The sequence below is a fragment of the Haplochromis burtoni genome, unplaced genomic scaffold, assembly GCF_018398535.1.
Source record: "Haplochromis burtoni strain Fernald_Lab_line unplaced genomic scaffold, NCSU_Asbu1 Contig_117, whole genome shotgun sequence".
Classification (NCBI taxonomy): Eukaryota; Metazoa; Chordata; class Actinopteri; order Cichliformes; family Cichlidae; genus Haplochromis; species Haplochromis burtoni.
In genome coordinates this window covers 56,176-75,491 of record NW_024582478.1, presented here as the reverse complement: position 1 = coordinate 75,491, position 19,316 = coordinate 56,176, and the positions used below count along the sequence as shown (strand labels likewise).

General features: G+C 45.3%; 1 protein-coding gene and 1 long non-coding RNA gene across 4 annotated transcripts; both read left to right on the top strand.

Annotated features, from left to right (window-relative positions):
* Positions 1 to 309: 309 nt before the first annotated feature.
* Positions 310 to 10,067, top strand: nicn1 (nicolin 1). Of its 3 annotated transcripts, none has more exons than XM_005928948.3 (8): positions 310 to 417; positions 678 to 877; positions 1,241 to 1,390; positions 4,046 to 4,225; positions 6,540 to 6,653; positions 8,035 to 8,103; positions 9,382 to 9,486; positions 9,748 to 10,067. In XM_005928948.3, the coding sequence occupies exons 3-8, from the start codon at positions 1,244 to 1,246 to the stop codon at positions 9,787 to 9,789; spliced, it is 657 nt and encodes a 218-aa protein (XP_005929010.1). In that variant the 5' UTR covers positions 310 to 417; positions 678 to 877; positions 1,241 to 1,243; the 3' UTR covers positions 9,790 to 10,067. The 3 variants fall into 3 exon arrangements, with proteins under 3 accessions (XP_005929010.1, XP_005929009.1, XP_005929011.1); XM_005928947.3 differs by lacking the exon at positions 310 to 417 and adding an exon at positions 424 to 524; XM_005928949.3 differs by lacking the exons at positions 310 to 417; positions 6,540 to 6,653 and adding an exon at positions 424 to 524.
* A 2,652-nt stretch (positions 10,068 to 12,719) lies between these two features.
* LOC121815012 lies at positions 12,720 to 14,052 on the top strand. The gene is made up of 2 exons (XR_006054731.1): positions 12,720 to 12,751; positions 13,559 to 14,052. It is a non-coding gene; the product is annotated as an uncharacterized LOC121815012 (long non-coding RNA).
* The last annotated feature ends 5,264 nt before the right edge of the window (positions 14,053 to 19,316 follow it).

The window sequence follows — 19,316 nt, the reverse complement described above, 5'->3', positions numbered from 1 at the left end:
TTCTTTTTTTTTAACTTCAACAGAAGAGGAAGAGCAGGAAACCGGGGCTATAATCACACAGACTGACCAGAACTGGAGACTCAAATTTTTTCTTTTATGGTTTTCTTATTTGTTTCTTTGTATTTCTTTCTTTTTTCTATTTTTTAAAGTGTTAGGTGTAGAATGATTTGATTTAATAAAAAGAGATCATAGGCAAGCTGGATGTCATCTGTCAAGCTGTCATGAAAACAGTGGGAGGACCTCAGTTAAACTTCTTTATGATTGGGGGGACTTTTTAAGGGGCCCACACTCGCCTTCGTTCTGCCCCTGCACATTATTATAAACTGAACAACAGGCTCCATCTGTGAGGAGACTGCTGCGGCTCAGAGGGCTGCTGGCCCTTTAAGACTCTTCCGGTCAACAGAAGGATTTTATTTTGTAAGTTACACTAACTAACCAAAGGCTTTTATGCTGACGAGTGCTGGGGGTAGGAACGACACTTTTTGAAATGTCCTGATGACTTCTTGTCACTAACATTTGGAAAAGTATGAAATATTTTAAAGTATAAGAGTCTTTCTATAAGAAACCAATAGCTTTTACTTTGAAAGTTTGATATCATGGCACCCACCACCCTTTGTGATACGTAATGAAAAGTTTTCATAATTTTTCAAGCAAAAACGTATATTTTCTGGTTTCAGCTCCATTGACGGGACGGTTTCCATTTTTTTGACATACTGCTGGCCCTTTTAGACTGCCCCGGTCGCCATGGTGACAACCAGGAAGCAAAACTGATTCTCTTTAGCATGTTGACATCTGCGACTTTCAGCGGTTCATTTAGGCCTTTTCTTCATCTTTCTGCTGACCTCCACCGACTGCGAGCCCTCTGAAACACGGACAGGTGAGCCCCGAAGCAGCGGAGCTTTTCCGCTTCGGTTTGTTTTAGCCTGAAATCACCGACAGTGTTTAGCCGTCGGTTAGCTGTGGAGCTTTTAGCCTCCGTGCTAACTGGATCCAGCGGCGGTGCCGTCGCTGTCCGTGGTGCTGACAGAGCGCGCACATCTGCAGCTGCAGCACTGACAGCTGTCCTCCTGATCCTTTCATTAGACTGCAGGACTAGGCCCAGGTTTAGCTTTATTTGTCCGAGCTGTACGGCGCGTAAAGAAGCGTTCAGAAACCACAGATCAGCTGTAGAACAGAAGCGGGAACTCACCTTGTGTGGCAGACAGGTCACTCACTTCAGACCTCTCATTTGTTCTTCCAGACGATGAGCGGGACCCCTGACGACACCAAGCCTGTGAACTTCACTGTCAAAGCTCCGGTCTACCTGCAGATTGGAGATGCCAAAGCAGACACGGCTCACTCCGGTGTCTGTGTCGTCGACGTCAACCTCCCGTTTGGAAAGCCTGTTAATGTAAGCAAACGCAGAGAGCCCCCGAGTGCCTCACATGATCAGTTACCTACAGCATCCTCCATGTTTTTTGTCTGACATCCTCCTGAGGCTTTATCAACTTCTATGCTTTCTTCCATTTGTGCAACATCTCTAAAGTTAGAAATATCCTGTCTCAGAGTGACGCTGAAAAACTAGTTCATGCATTTATTACTTCCAGGCTGGACGACTGTAATTCATTATTATCAGGAAGTCCTAAAAACTCCCTGAAAAGCCTTCAGCTGATCCAAAATGCTGCAGCAAGAGTCCTGACAGGGACTAGAAAGAGAGCAGATTTCTCCTGTTTTGGCTTCCTGTTAAATCCAGAATTCAAAATCCTGCTCCTCACATACAAGGTCTTAAATAATCAGGCCCCATCTTATCTTAATGACCTTGTAGTACCATATCACCCTATTAGAGCACTTCGCTCTCGCTCTGCAGGCCTACTTGTTGTTCCTAGAGTATTTAAAAGTAGAATGGGAGGCAGAGCCTTCAGTTTTCAGGCCCCTCTTCTGTGGAACCAGCTTCCAGTTTGGATTCAGGAGACAGACACTATCTCTACTTTCAAGATTAGGCTTCAAACTTTCCTTTTTGCTAAAGCATATAGTTAGGGCTGGACCAGGTGACCCTGAATCCTCCCTTAGTTATGCTGCAATAGACGTAGGCTGCCGGGGATTCCCATGATGCATTGGGTTTTCCTTTCCGTCACTTTCACTCACTATGTGTTAACAGACCTCTCTGCATTGAATCATATCTGTTATTAACCTCTGTCTCTCTTCCACAGCATGTCTTTATCCTGTCTTCCTTCTCTCACCCCAACCATCCAGCAGATGGCCCCGCCCCTCCCTGAGCCTGGTTCTGCCGGAGGTTTCTTCCTGTTAAAAGGGAGTTTTTCCTTCCCACTGTCGCCAAAGTGCTTGCTCATAGGGGGTCATATGATTGTTGGGTTTTTCTCTGTATCTATGAAGCGCCTTGAGGACTTTTGTTGTGATTTGGCGCTATATAAATAAAATTGAATTGAGTTATGATGATCATAATAGTAGGTGTCTGTCTCCGGCTCCAATCAAAGAACCAATCAACAGCCAGAACAAGTAGGATGTTGATGCGCTGACACACAGTGGAGATGAAGGATGTTTTTGTAGGTAAAAGAAAAGCTGCAGACAAAGAAGCTAATAATTAATCTATAAAAATAATGAAAACACACAACAGAAGGCTTTTATTTTGTAAGTTATGCCTGTTAAAGGGCTTTTGCTTAGGCAGCAGTTGTCTTTCTCTCCGTTGGTGCTCCAGTGGATGATGAGAGTCACACCTTAAATACTGTTTATTGTTCACGTTGACTGTAAAATGTCCCCCATCAATCTCAGTTGAGTGATTTGCAGTTTTGCACATTAACAGTCATGAAGCAGATCTCGCCTCACTGTTAGTCAGTGGTGTTGGTGTCGGCTGTTACGCAGCTGTACGGTTTATAAGGCCTGAGAAAACGCTGCGTCCAGGCCGACACAATCGACTTTCTCACATCACCTGCATTACTGAACATGCATCCAGACACTCTTAGATACTTTTCACTGTTTGTTCACATGTCTTAGACAAAATAATGACACGATTTCACAATAAGATATTCAGTAACAGTAATTATTACGTGCAGCCTGACTTTGTTTGTGTTCGTTATTGGAAGTGAATTTTCTGCTGCTGGAGAAAGACGTCACTAAAGTTCTGTTTGTTGTCTTTTGCCCCCAGAGCAAAGTTAAAAACCTGAAAGCAGCAGAACATCCCTCCATCTGGGCCTCTCAGCAGCAGCGCATGCACTCACAGCATTTGTTTAAATAGAGAGCTGTGCTCCTGTCTTGGGAGCGACTTCAAACATTTTGGGTGCTGACCCACTTTTCAGCATTTAGTCCTAATTTAAAGTCGTCTTTAATGCAGAGTGACTCCTCATTAGCTCAAAGCTGCGAGCTTCAAAGGCGTCTGCCTGGAGCCACTAATGCACAAAGGAGTTTTCAGCAGCGAGCTGTGCGCTCCGTTTAGGCCTTAATGCAGAGATTTGGCAGATACAGCGTTTCTTAGATAATAGGTTAAGACCCAGAATGGACGGGAGGCATTTCCCTTCCAGGCCCAGCGTGGTTTAATGAAGTTTCACTTCATCCAGCACATCACCAAGGAACTTTCTTTTATTCCTGTCAGCAGCCCTGTGTTCCAGTCAGAAATGCAAAATACAAATCAAGTCACAATTTAATGTTTCTTTTAATCAGATTATAACATCAGATAAAGCTAACATTCAAAGCTTTTGTTCTCGTGACTGTGACTAGAAGACCTGAAGGACAAGCTGAGGCGAGCCGCGGAGGCTGAAGGGAAAAGTTGAGAGTATTTAATTAGGAGCGTCTCTCTGTGTGGAAGGTTTTTACATATATACACTCACAGATTAAAAGGAAGCCCTTATTAAATAATATTTCCCATTAAAGTGATCTCGAGCCCTGAGGAGGTCAAATTTCTGCAGATTTATTCTGATATTCGTGCTGAATCCAACACATCTGCTGTCATTAGTTCTGGTTTTCAATCTTTTTTAAATAGAAATTAAATATCTAAAATATCCGAGCTGTGCTGGGAGCTGATGTTTCTCCTGCATCACTGCGTTTCTTCCAGATCGAGGAGGTCACCTTTAAGAACTACTACACAGCCTACGTGACGGTGCGCCTGCTGAGGAGGAACCCCGAGCAGGAGGCCCCCGCCAAGTGGTGCACGGCCATGAGAGACCTGCCCCTGATGGACAACCCCCACACTGAGGGGGGCTCCCAGGACTACTACACCATTCACCGGACGCAGGTGGGCTTCACCTCTTCTCACCTTAAATCTGGCTTTTCAGTCACTGCTACGGTTTAACGACAAAGCAGCCATAAACATATTCGACTGCGGAAACGCAAAACTGCTGAAGATTAAAACCTGAACTTTTCACAACACTTGATGATCAGTGTTTCCTGTTTAGCATCTGATAAGTTTGTTGTACAGAAACACGTCGTTTCCTCTGAGTTCAAACGTTACCCATTTCAAATCTGAATGTAGCTTGGAAATCATTCTGGCATCATGTCATCATAAACAATTTAAAAGGCGTTTCTTTTTTATCTTAAAATGCATAAACCGGTTGTTTCCTACTGATCTGATCTCTCAGTCAAACCTTCCCAGCAGGTCGTATATGAGACTGTGAGGGTGTGCTATTTTTCATTCAACTTGTTTTTAGTTTTTTATAATGTTGCATTCGTTTTTAGACCGTGTTTGCTTAGTTTGGACATGATGACTGACAACAGAGTAACCTGTCCTCACGCTGTCGGTGCATCAAAGAGCCACACCTGTTGTGATGACCTTTAACGCTGCAGGCGTGCTGAGGAGGAACCTTGACATCAAAAGTAGTTTTCTTTTATATCAGACCTTTTTTTAAACTCATCCCAAGGTCATTGTTAAATAATTAAGGAATGACCTCCATTAGTTAAAAGAAACTGCTGCACTTATGACACCAGGAGAAACGGAGACATCTGTGCTGAGGTCTGTTTTCAGCGAGCTGAAATTCTGCAGTGCAGGAGGCTGGAGGCTCACAGCTCATATTGATCTCTGTCTATGCGCTTGTTTCGTTTTCCTGCAGGATTTTTTACTCTACCTTCCACACTCTGTTCAGGGTTAGAAAAATATGGTTGTTTGGGTTCAGATACTGTTGTTGTGAGGAAGTGTGATGAACAGCGTCAGGCTCTTAGTGACAAAGGATGGTTTCTTACTCCACAGCAGCTCTGAAACATGGACGTCACTGACTGGTTCTGCTGCTCTCTGTGCAACAAACATCTCCCTGGACGTAAACATGATAACGGTGTGTGTTTAAAATGTATCATTGTCCTCCACAGTTTTAGACGTAAGACAATTCTCAGCTCATAACAAAACTCACATCAGGAAAAACATCATCACTGAACCTGCAGTTCCTCTACCGTCCAGCAGAGGCTCCAGCCGAGAGTCGGTCTCCCTAGACTCTACATATTACCCTCTCATCTAAACATGGTCTCATCTAGTACCAGAAACCAGCTTGGCATTAGCCAAAACACTAACGCTGACCCTTTGATATAAAGATCAGTGACAGTGATGACTCAGCCAGCAGAAATGAAGCTTTCAGCCAGCTGCAGGACAGGAAGTCAAAATATATGAGAAGCTGATATCACATGTCTGAATTATACCAGATGTGTTTGAGACCAAAGGGGCAAAAATGTTTCTCCAACTAATCACGCCAGATGTGATCAGGTGTTACCTGCAGTATTACAGGTAGTGGCCCTACACAAAGCAGTGTGACAACCCACCAGAGGTTTAGAAAGGCCCTGCAGGTCAAAGTTTGGGAGCAGCTCTGTAAAGAAACGAGAGGAAACGGGCCGCAGAGCAGCGTCTCGTTAGCCGCTCTGCCTCCTCGCTTCTGATGGCAGAAGTTGAGAAAACCGTGCCGCCTGTTGTGCTGCCAGACCGAGCTGCTGTGCCTCTGCTAATGACAGGAGGATTAACCGCAATCGTCAGATCTGTAGATCGATGCATCCCGCTGGGCATAAAAACCACCACAGCCGGCTCCAGTTTGTTTTCCCTCTCAGCTGCAGTGGCGTCGAGCCAGCCGGCTCCCTGAGAAACTCACAATAAGTTTGTAAGTTTGGAGACAACACACAGTGACTTATTCTTCATTTCCTCTGTTTATTCTCCATGCAAATAGAGCCAGGTGGTGAATGGAGATTTCATTTTTGTTTACTTCAGTCGGCACTGCGAGGCTGATGAGTTTAAACGGTAACTGTGATAGCATAAATTATGTTCAGTCACTTCTTATGGGTTTAGTGTTCGTCACATTTAGCCTTGAGGGAGATTCATTGTGTTCTGTTGCTGCACTGATTTTTGCACCTCGTCGGGACTCAAAGGACTCGAATGATTTGAAGAAATGTTGGCGAAAACGTTCTGATCAGAATCACAGCAGCTTCTGGTTCTTCAACAACTTTGGTCCATGTTTTTGTATTTTGTGTTATACCAGTGGCCACGGATGAGAGGCGGCCACACCCTTGGGTGGGTGGATGGATGAGTGGATCATGTATTCTGATGAGCCGGTTTTCCTCTGCTGTCGTTCGTGCCTCAGATGCAGGTGGAGCCGGATCACGTGGTGTGTGTGCGGCTGATCCTGAGGCAGCCGTCCTTGGCCTGGTTAACCTTCAGCCTTGAAGACATTAAAATATTTCCTCACACGGAGCCGGTGAGTTTGTCTAATGTTGTCGTTAACGTGCAGCGGAGTCAGGAGTGCAGGAAGGTAAAGTGACATTAATCACAGACTCAGTGAGAGAGCATATAATGAACTCAGGCCCTCAGGTAACATCAGCACGCTGTCACTTTGAAGGGAAACGTCAGTGCTTCTTCCAGTCCAACCCAGCATCACAACACCATGACTGTGCAGGAGAGGGAGGAGAGTCAAAGTTTCAGTAACTCCTCACAGCACGGGCAGATGGGCGATGTTTGAAGTTGAGGTGGAGGATGTTTTGTTGACCCCACCTGGCACTCTTTAGCTGCTAAATGCTTCTCTGTGTTTACACTGTGTCTGCTGAGCAGCTGCGCTCACAGGGCCTCTTTCTGGCTCTCCCAGAAGGTTTAAACCAGTTTGAACTCCACTGATTTGCAGCAGTCAGTGGACCACATTTAAGGAAATGTGTGAGAAGGTGGAGCAGTGGTGCCAGCCCTTCTATCGTGATTTGAACTGGAACACCTCACAGCTTCTACACATAGCCTCCTCCTCAGGCTCTGAGGGTGCTCACATGCTAATAAACGATCCCTGCGAGTGTCAGCTGCTCCAGTCAGAGACGTTATTAGATGATAAATGGTGATAAAATCTATCAAGAACATAAAAATCTAACAGTACATCAGACAAATGATGAAGATGCAGGTTAATCTGGTGATTTCTGGCACAGAGCGGCAAATGAATGATTTCGTCTCTGAGCGCGCTCAGTGCTGCTGTTTGGTTCTGAGGTGACGGCTGCACATTAGAGCTGAGACACTTTAAACTGGGTCCATTTAAACATTAAAGCTTCTGGTCCCACAGGAAGGACAGGTGCAGATCACAGTGAATGAATGTGATTGGCTGATCAGGTGTTCTTGGTGTGTGCTGCGTGTTTCCAGCAGTGTGACGAGACTCAGCAGCAGATCAGCATCAAGCAGAGCGACTTTGAGACGTTTTCTAAAGCCCGGGTTAAACACACAGAGCTGGAGCTTCATTCTGTGGGTTTAGCAAAGTTTACCTGGTTTACCTTCCACAGGTAAACCCACCCAACATGCTGTAAATAATTGCATCCGGCTGATTTTAACGACACCCTGAACATAGGTGATGTGTTGCCGTGGTGATTCTGGTGAAAAAGTCATGCACTGTATTGCATGGACCACGTGCTGAGGATTGAACTGACGTCAGAATCAGAAATAAACCGCAGTGGTTCCTGCAGCTGTGGGTTGGATCGGTGGGGGGTGTTGGGGTTTGCTGTTGAACCACCAGCAGGTGGAGCCAGAGTGAGAACTGAAGCAGAGATCCAACTGAACAACAAAGTAACAGAAACTCGACTGCAGAGTTTAACAAACGCTCTTCCTCGTTCCAGGACCCAGAGAAGGAGGTTTCTGATTGGCTGTCTGACCTGACCCTCACTGACCAGCACCCCGATCTGGAGGTACGCACCGTGTTTCTGTCTACACGAGGGCGCCGAGCTTTGAGAGCCTGATGGGAGTTTGCTGCATATTTTATTAGCTCATTTCTCAGTTTTCATACTTAAATTCAATTTCAGCTTCTTCAGGGCTGAAACGCAAATGAGGGTTTTATTATTCTGCAGCTCGTCTTCCTCTGGGCTCTGATTTGTTTTTGATAAGCTTCCTAATGAAAGAAGCTTTTCTTACTTTTTGTCTGTGACTCCGGAAAAACAAACTATTAAAAAGGCAAAAAGCAAATCCAGCTGAACAGAGACTTTAGTTTAGCTGGAACAGGAGGAAGGATCAACGAGTTCTGGTTGACCTCAGGCTCTCATAGCCTCTAAGCTCACTTACAGGTTACCTCTGTGACACGTTTTTAACTGTGAGTCAGGAGCAGAGCTTTTTATTGCTGTTGAAGAAACAAACTAACCGATGGAGGCAGCAGTAAACCGGCAGGTCCAGCTGCTCCTGCTGATCCAGAGTCAGGTCACGGTGGCTGCAGATAAGCCGTCCTTTCCCATGGCGATGGTTTCCAGCTCCCAGGCCAGATGAGATATGAAACTGTGTCCTCGGCCTCCTTCAAGCAGAGGCAGAGGATACTGATCTGATTGCTGAACCAGCTCTGCCTCACTCCTCACCTCATCTCCAAGCCCAGACGCTCGTGTGACTGTGGAAAATAACATCACCGCCTCTGTCAGCGCAGTCTGGCGGCTTCAGCTTAACCAGCAGAAACACGTCTAACAGATGGCCCCGCCCCTCCCTGAGCCTGGTTCTGCCGGAGGTTTCTTCCTGTTCAAAGGGAGTTTTTCCTTCCCACTGTCACCAAAGTGCTTGCTCATAGGGGGTCATATGATTGTTGGGGTTTCTCTGTCTGTGTTATTGTAGGTCTACTGTACAATATAAAGCACACTGAGGCCGCTGTAGCTGTGATTTGGTGTTATATAAATCAAACTGAATTGAATTCGCATCACCGACGTCCGTAGCAGAGCATTTGGTGCTCATCAGTGACGCACGCCAGCTCGTGGCGCTGTGAGGCGGTCTGATTACCAGCAGGTTAAAGAGACGGCGGCGAGTGCGTTTACTTCCTGATGACATGGGCTTTTGGCGTTTCAGATGCTCGTGTGGTCGGGTTTTTTTTGTTTGGTCATGTGACTGAGTACGTGAGTTCTGATTTCTATTAATTGATTTACTTCAGAGCTTCAGCTTCAAATGTTAACTATGATCCAGGAAGGAGCATGATTGTGTCCCCGTGTGTCCCTCAGGGCCTCCCTGACCCGCAGACCGTATCCTCCAGCATCCAGCAGATGTGGGCTCTGACTGAGGTGATGCAGACCAATCAGACAACAGCATCCATCGGACGGTTCGATGTGAGTGAAACACACAGTCAGCCTCATCTGTCCTGTAACGAGTGTGTTCATGATGGAGGTGATGTAATAACATTTGGCCGTTAGCTCGTTTTTCATGTTCTCAGAGATGATGAACATTTTAGTTTATCAAATGATCTGAAATGACATTTTTGTGAAGGCACGTGTGCTGTGAGCATGTGTGCGCGTGAGCGTGTGTGTGTAATCACGTGTGTGTCATTAGAAATGAGAGCAGAGTGATGATGGTGGTTCTCTGTGCTGCAGGTGGATGGATGCTACGATATCAGCCTCCTTTCCCTGACATAAAGAAGTTGGTGTGTGTGTGTGTGTGTGTGTGTGTGTGTGTGTGTGTGTGTGTGTGTGTGTGTGTGTGTGTGTGCTGTAACAGCATGAAGAGAAAGTGCTGACAAAGACAGGACGTCTCATCTCTGCTCGTCACGCTGAGGTCATTTCCTGTCCTGATGCGATGCTGTCACAGAGTTTCAGTCTTCGCTGTAATGTGTATTTATTAAACTGAGAAGACCTGCGCGTCCTTCAAGTATCTGTATTAAAGACTCATTCACTAATAAAAAAATAAAGTAACACATCGTCTCCTGTGTTTGCGTGTGATTTCATCTTCAACCTCAACTCTTCTTTACATTTAAAACGCTCCACACTGTGCTGGACTCACACTCACAGTGATGATGTCAGCTGAAGAACATTTTTGGTTCCTTCTGTAGTTCTGTAACGTGTTGATGGTTCCACTGACCTGTTGAAATGAGAATGACAATAGAAATGAGTCACTGCAGATAAAAACAGAGGTCTTTCATTTTTATGTTCACACGAATAAACGCAGGTAGAAAATGTTGAAGTCAGCCCAGTAGGTTTGTTTGGCCTTCGTTTCATTCTGAGCTCACATGACTGTTTCCTGTTCGACCTTAAATTTCATTTGTTTGAGTGTTTGGAGCCTGACAGTGATAAGACTCAAAGCACAGGAAACAGAAGCTGATTGGCTCACAGAAGGCAGGCAGGAAGATGATTGGACCAGAGCGATGATGAGAAAACTGAGCATGACAGCGTGGGAACGCTGTGACGAGCTGCGTGAATGGCCAGGAGACGGCAAAGGACTGCACTCTGTGTGTAACTGCCCACTGTGGACACTTGGTGGCAGCAGAGCGTCATTTCTGAGCTCCTTAACCCCCCAGGACCTCCCGTCCACATATGTGGACGTCACATTTTGGGTTATTTAGACCAAAATACTAAATTTTGCGCTACAAGGGCCTGAATCCACTTATGAGGACAATATAATGCCACAAAAATCAGCGTTAAACCTGCTGCTTACTGAAGTCCCCGTGAGGACGATTTTACTCAGCGAGCTGAGGAGGACTGCAGACTGCCAGCATCGACTCAGTGAGGAAGGCGCTGACAGTATAAACGTCAGGAAACATTAAAGTTTTCAGCTTCTCGTCATGATGTGATCGAGTCGGCTCGTTTCTTGCTGCTGGGCAATGAGCAGCTTTGCATGATTCACAGTTCAAAATAATCCTTCTTCATCTGATCCTCTGCAACCGCTCATTATCATCTGAAACAAAGTGTTTTAGCTCCGCCCCCTTAAAGCCAATTTTCTAATTGAAGGTCAGATGAACAGCAGGTGGGTGGAGCTTCTGTGCCCGAGGGGCCCAGTTTGTGACATCCCCTCTCTGTGACATCATCCAGAGCCAAGCACAGAAAAGTCGGTCAGGGATGTCAGGAGAAAAATGACTTTGGGGCAAAAGAAAGTTTTGGATTTTTTCCCTGACTGGTGAGACCTGGAAGGACTTTTCAGAAGTCATAAATCACACTCTGGAGGTTTTATTAGCGATACTGAATCAGCCCTGCGAGTTCACGCTTTCAGAAACGTCTGCATGTTTTTCACATCTTGTTGCCTCAAATCAATAAAAACATATATTGCAGTGTTAGCTGTGCATGACTGAGGCCTTACAAAACAATATTAGTTTGGAGGTTTGTGGAGGAACATCACAGACTGTGTTTAGCAGCAGCTGCTGGCTGGAGTCCCTGCGGTGCTTTATACAATAAGGCAGCCTTATTTTAGCAGAACAACAGTGGCTCGGGGGGATTGTCCAACAGTGCAGACTGGAACCAAGACAATGAGCGCTGGGATTTTTTCTTCTTCTTGTTTTAATTTGCTGCAGCAGCCTGCTCTTTGTCATAGTTGGGTTTTGTTTTTCACTGAGGGGGATTTTGAAAACTACAACAGACACAAAGCAGGAAGAAGAAGAAGAAGAACGCAGCAGAGGACCTGAGGTCTCCACGGCTGGATTCAGAGGAGTGGAGAAAGGCCCGCTGTCTGCCTTCAGTGTGACGGAGGCCTGAGGCAGTCGACGGATGTGGTTTGAACGTTGGGAACAAATGAGTGAGGTGTTAGAGGAGGCTCCTGGGTGTCTTTGCAGAGACAGTAAATCCCCCCAAATAATCCTCCCTGCTGTCTCTGATGGGCTGAAATTCACAAAATGAACTTTATGCTTTTTTCAGTCAGACTCAAAATACAGCCTGAGACCAAAAACTCACCAGGAAAGAGTTTTACTGAGCAGGAGGCTCGTTCTCTCCTCACAGGCTTCTGCACAGTCACACCCAGAGGAGTCGCCCCCTGCTGGACGCAAGAAAGAACGCAGGTTTTTGACACACCATCATTGGCTCTACTTTTCAGACCCGATAAGTTTAACGATAAAGAAATTATAATTAATACTAATATCATGCTTGAAACCAAACACTGACAGAGAGAGACGAAGTGAAAGGCTGTGAGCGAATGCTGAGGAGGAGGAAGATGAAGAATGTAGAAACACCAGAGTGACCGAGCCACAGGGGGAGGGCAGATCTTCAGACACAGTAGAAGGTGTTTTTAATACTATATGTGTTAGTCTAATTTGGCTGTGTGGGGTCTACATGGACCTTCTGTGTTGTAAGTTACAATGACTGCACAGCCATTAAGGATCAAACTGGCTTCAGTTTTTTCTTCCTCTGCTTGCTTCTGTCTTTGAGGCTCGGGACAGAAAGACATCAGTAAGTATTTTGGTTTTCCAATATATTAGCAACTGTCAGTGACATTTATATTAATCAGGCTGGACTTTAATCATACTTTAGATCAGCCTGTTTTACTTATTGTTTTATTTGTGCTTTGGTTTGGGGAAGTTGTTTCTTCACTGATCTTTTCCTGTCTTCTGTTATTAGACTTGAGATATGACTGCACGATGCTGTGACTCCAGTTAATTCTACAAGACATGCTGTGGAAGTAAACAAACAAATGGCCTGTATTTGTAGAGCGCTTTACTAGTCCCTAAGGACCCCAAAGCACTTTACACATCCAGTCATCCACCCATTCACACACTGGTGATGGCAGCTACATTGTAGCCACACCCACCCTGGGGCGCACTGACAGAGGCGAGGCTGCCGGACACTGGCGCCACCGGGACCTCTGACCATCACCAGTAGGCAACGGGTGAAGTGTCTCGCCCGAGGACACAACGGCCGAGACTGTCCGAGCCGGGGCTCGAACCGGCAACCTTCTGATTACAAGACGAACTCCCAACTCTTGAGCCACGATCGCCCAACAACAGTTTGTCTGCATCTCTTAAAAGATCACATCCCCCAAACTTCGTTTGGAGGGTCTACACTGTATATAGTGAATAAAATAAAATAATCCTTTAATTGTCCCACAAGGGGAATTTTGGGTTTAACAGCAGCAAGAAAGACACATATACAAACAAACAGGACACAAGACACAGAACAGAAACATACACAGGACAAAGTCTGCAAGTTTTCTAACAGCAAAATTTGTTTTGTGCCCAAATCATTTTGCACATCATTAGAATGAAAGTTATTGGCCATGTTTGCATAGCCCTTTTTAAAATGATGCTTTCATGACATTATTGTGTGTTGGGTGGGGGTCAGGGCTATCCAGACTGAGAGTGGGGCATTGAATTTCACCTCTCCGGTGGGGAGGGAGCCTGAGGTTGTGTAAATTGGAGTCTGTTCTATACCAAATGCAGAAAAAAAATGTTAAGTTCATGTTCCAAAAAATATGATTGTTTGCTTGCAGGACACCAGGAGAGATGAGTCCTCCGTCACAGATGGTGTGGTCAGTGAAGATGGTCGCCTGCAGGTTCAAGCTCATTGCATCTCCAACCCACATCCACTGCCACTGTACTGAAGGGAAGTTAAAGACTTTCTTCTGCACCTACATGTGGATCACCTCGATCCATGACAGTCATTCAGCAGTAATGCCTGGACTGGAAACAAGCATCCTTAAAACATTACAACATTCCAGCTCCTGTGTTGGAATGAAAAACAAATGTGTTGTTTAAATCAGAGACTGCACTTGTGACAGAACAACAAATATTTTATTTGATTATGTAAGTAATGTAAGCACAAAACAAACTTATTTTCAGAATAATTACATCTGATTATGATCATTGTAAGATTATAACAGTGAAGGCAATATAACTGTTTGTTGTTCAGCAGAACAGTGTCCAGTATGTTGGCTGTTGTACTTTGTTGTGTTTGAAAATAAAAGTTGGGCTGATTTTAACATCATTACATAAAGTGTTGTTTATTATTTTCAATCATATTCAGGTTACCACAAATAGTTTTTTCATTTAGTTGAAGTTGAAATGTTTGTCAGTAGGTAAACAATTAGTGTTGTACAGTCAGAAATATCAAGTTATTCTTCATACTGCAGACTTGTGTAAGTTGTCCTAACAGTCGTCTTAAGTTTGCTTTACTTAGTTTGTTTGAGTTCTGTGAACTAATTAGATTTTACAGCGTATGAAATGATGGAGAACAGGCAGAAAATAACTGTTTTTATGTTTGTTTCACTTTTTGTCTTTTGCATCTGATGTCATCATAAAACATGAGGACACATGAGGTAACTGTTTGTCCTCCTTTCACCACTGGATACAAAACTGAAGCTGTTCTGTAAACCAGAGCAGACGGAGCCAAAGATGATGTAAGAATGTGTAAGTAAAGCAGACGTGTGCGTGTGTGCGCGTGCACGTGCATGCGTGTGTGTGTGGAATAAGTGGTGAGTCCTATCAGAGGAAAAGTGCACTTGATTAAAGGCGCACACGTCGTATCTTCTGGGAGGAAAGGGGGCAGTTCTGCGCCCCGCTGAGCTCCTGCTGAGTTTTATTTATTGCAGTTCAACATTTGGATCATAAAAGCTTGAGGCACAAACACACACAAACCTCACACTGTGTGCACACCTCTGAACGAGGACAACAACAAACCAGGAAACAGTCGGGTAAGGATCAGAGCGAGCGGTGAAGTTTAGCCAATAATATTTATAATAATACCAAACGAAGTCAAAGTGCTCCACAGAAAGAAAAGGCAGCATTGATACGAGTCAAACTAACACTGCTGCCCATCAAAAAGGTTCAAAGACTTTTAGAAGACAGTAAAGATGCTGCTCTGAGCTCAGAGGCAGTAAAATCATTGTAACGTATGTTTGCACTGATTGCCGATCACGCTTCAACTGAGTCGTCCTCGGTCAGAAGGAATGGTACTCCACAGTGATGTAGTTCAAATAACTTTAATAAGGAGGTGGCAGATGACATCAACAGGATGTACAGCGTTGGTAGGGAGGCATTACAGTATTCACATGCAGGTAAAGGGGGTGTGAGTGTGTATATGGGTGTGTGTGGTCATCTCTCATCTGTGCAGAACTGCGCTGAACACGTTCCCAACCGGAAGTACAGATACCGAGGTGCATCATGGGTAACGTAGTATAAACAGTTACAATGAACAAGCGGACTTTTAACAATCATGATGTCAGGAAAACTGAAAAACACGAGAGCTGCTGTTTGACATCAGACAGACTCTGGTGTGAAACTGAAACACAGCTCAGGAGGAAAACGCAGCTGCAGCGCTGAAGCCTGATCTTACAACAGCAAACATCGTTTTCCATCATCATTTATGTCACAGCGGTGCTGCCAAACGAGCCTGCTGCTCACAGAGTTTTATTGGTTAGTGTGGGTGGAGCCTGTAGGTGTACCTCTGCCTGCTGACTAGATGCTTCAGCTCTGAAAGTCTGTGAGAAGTTCAGAGTGAGATGGTGTAACGCATGTTCGCGCGTTCTCCTTCGTGATAAAGTTCGGTGGAAGCTCCTCGGCGTCGCGACTTTATTCCCGTCAGCAGGTTTGTTTCTGTTTGAGGACAAACCAGGACAAACACTGCCAGCATCTCACTGCTGGTCCTCAGAAGTCCTCTTTTCCACAGATGCTGGGCATGAAAGTTTACTGCAGCACCTGGAGAACATGAATCATTTTATTGGAGCTGAAAGAAAATTGGACTCTTTTTTAGCTCAGTCTGACTCAAAGCGAGCGTCGGACCTAACAGCAGACTGGAGTCTCAGTGGTGCTTTAAATGGTTCAAACAAACGTATTTAATTATTTGCATTTAAATGGCCTGTATTTATATAGCGCTTTACTCGTCCCAAAGGACCTCAAAGCGCTTTACACATCCAGTCATCCACCCATCCACACACACATCCACACACTGGTGATGGCAGCTACGTTGTAGTCACAGCCGCCCTGGGGCGCACTGACAGAGGCGGAACTGTGCATGCCATTTTAATTGCACCCCCGTGTGTCCCTCACGTAGGATATTTTGCTGCCTCTGAGACATGAAATGTCACACCGGTCTGCAGAAATAAACTCTGCCTTCGATGCACGGCTTCCAGCGGAGCTGCAAATTGGAAGGAAGGTTGAGAAAAATAAATGAGGTGAAAGAGGCACAGAAACAGAAACAAGTGAGGAGGGACAGGAGGCTGTCTGCACCTCCACATACAAATCAGCATCTAGCAAAGAGAGCGCAGCACAAATGTGCAGAGCCAGCTGCCCGCTCAAGTGCACTTGACATTTAAATTCATGCGCTGGCCCGCTTTGTGCACCCCGCATTTCAATGCACTGTGGAAACATCTGAGTGAATGAATGTGGATGTTTGTGTGAGAAGACGAGTCGACCATCACCCCCCAAAAAGCCTCCATCTCCTTACTCCACCTGCACACGCACAGCCTGCTCCCACACAGTGGAGCTACGTCAGCTCTGTGAGGAGGCGACACAGCAAGAGAGGAGCCAAGCTCACCTCCTTTATCAAGACCAGGGCTCCTTGATTTTTGGGAGGCTGACTCTTTCAGACAAAGGGCCATTTAACAGTTAAGCACATGAGAATGAAAAAGAAATAATAATGAAATAATGTTAAAGTTGATATAAACTCTTAGTTTATATTCTCTTGCATAATGCCAGTCTTACTTTTACTCTTTTTAACTAACTTCATCTTTTCTTTGGTTTAATCCCTCTTGTAAACTAGCAGAGGGATTAAACCATTTATCTATCATCTACCTACCGACCGACCCATCAACCTGAGCTGTGATCCAGCTGTGCAGCACTTTGGATGTTTGGATGAGAAGAAAAGATTTCTCACCAAACGATGCTCCTTTCCTCCTCGCTTCCTCATATCTTTACTGAGAGGAGCTGATCACGGAAACCTCTCCCACTCTTCTTGTGTCATGACTCCTGCTGCCACTAGAGGGCAGGATGACAGAGTTGCTGTTTAAACTAGGAGCCCAATCTTTGCATTTTACCCTCTTTTCTTTTGTTTGCCGTTTGCAGCAGGACTTTTCTGAGCCGGTGGCCCAGATCCATACATCAGCACTTATGTCCTACTTTATCTCCTTTCCTCAGTCCTCTGCAGGCAGCAGCGGACTCACAGTGGGATTTATCCGTCAGAGTAAAGCAGCTCGATGTGGCTGTTTTTGTGAATTAATATCAGAGTGAGAGAAGTTAAAGACCTGGCGCCTCAGAAACCTCCTGCAGGGGTGTTCTGGGCTCTCCTTCAGTTCTGTTGGAGGAACCATCTTCAGCAGCGTACGGCTCACCTGATTGGCTCGGCTCCGTCTGCTCGTGTCATTAATGCAGAGTTTGTGAGCAGTTTAGCCTCTCTGAGTGAATTCTCTGGGACTTTGTCTTCCTCTCATTAACGTCCCGCCCAGCACACCGTCACTCTCCACCCATCACCGTCCTCCATGTTGAAAATCTGATTCCACACCTGTACCTTTGCGTCCCTCACCAGCTCACAGGAAATGAACACATTTTCATGCACAAAGAGATAAAATGGCAACCTTCACTATCATAAAAATAAAAAGACCTTTCCATCATGTCTCTGCTTTTCTAGTAACGTCATCTTATTGCATTGTCTTTTGTAAGACTCCACCCACTCTTTATCTGACCAACCAACTCACCCTCACTGACCGCACCCAAACGCCTCCAAACTTCCATCTTAATAACTTTAACCATCACTACAAACTATTTTACTAAAATGGAAAAGAGGGGCAGATTATCCACGAATCAGAGGCTCCGATTACAAACAGATTGTGTAAAAAAAGACTTTAAAACAAAGCAGGAAAAAAAAGTTTGCAAAGCGCTTCAGTGTTTGCTCCACTTAAAGCTGCACAAGCCTCGTATTAATAACGTGTTATTTGATTTTCCCCTCAGACTCAGCCTCTTCGTGCCCTGTGGAGAAACACGAGGAGAACGTATGAGCGCTGACCTTTACGCTGACATTTCAAAGAACAACGAGAGATCTCTGGTTCAGATACAGCAATAATACACATGTTTGTTCCCAGAGCACTTAGGGTAACGCAGCTTGTTGCTGAGGCTAAATGATGCATAATTAAAATGATGAACGTAATCATGTTGCTTTCCTCTGGGGCCGCGCGGCAAATCGTTTCTTCTCCTAATTGGAACACAGACGATTGGTTTTGTTTCAAGGGTGTGTGATTTGCGTCAGAGCTGATTCGTTCTCTTTGCTGCTGAAGACTTTTTCCTTTAATTCATTTGTTTTTGTTTTTGAGCAAATAGGAATACAAATAGCTTTCAGATTAATATGCCAGTCAATCTGCAGGGCAGCCAACACTTAATGGGGAAAAACTCAATTTAAACTTTCTCAGACTGGTGGCAATAATAGAATAATGCCATCAGCTCATGTGCAGCAGAATCCCAGATAAATGGGGAGAGTTTGCCAGATTCAACAGGCAGATCATCCAGAATGAGATTTCCATACCAGATCAGTTGGGTTCACAACGATGGCCACGAGAGAAACGGTGCATGAGGAGCAGAGGAGTATGTGAGGGTGGTGCAGGTGTATGAGGGCAGAGAGACAGTCGTGAGGTGTGCAGCAGGAGTGGCAGGTGGGTTCAGGATGGGGGTAAAGCTAGCGAAGGTGGATGAGCTTAAATACCTGGAATCAACCGTCCAAAGCAACACAAGAGAGGTGAATAAGAGAGTGCAGGCAGGGCGGAGTGGGTGGAGACGAGGGAGGATTTGTAACAAGAGTGAAAGGGAAGGTTTACGAGATGGTAGCGAGACCTGGTGTGGTGGGTGGAAGCACACTGCAGGTGGATGTCAAACATCTGGATTTATGGTGACGGACCAAATCCAAAATCCCGGATTAGCCCGTCAGGTGAAGGACCTCGTTGTGATTAGCAGTCACGTTCCTGTGGAGGCTAATTTCACTGCACAAATAACCCGAGCACCATTTTAGCAGGAATAAAAAGTACGCTTTGAAAACTCTGCCTGTGTCCCATCAAAGTTCAAGTTCGGCCCAAGTCGCCCGAGAGCGAATCACGTGCCCTCTGGAAAGTTTCGCTGTGTTCCTGTTCAGTCGCCTTCAGGATGGAGCGATGCACATCATCCACGAGGTACGCCAAGCACGCAGCTGCTGGACGTGGTGAAGACAGAACGTGGACAGGTTTGGATTCCTGAGAGCACAGAAACGTCACCGAGTGCTGGGTGCGATTATTC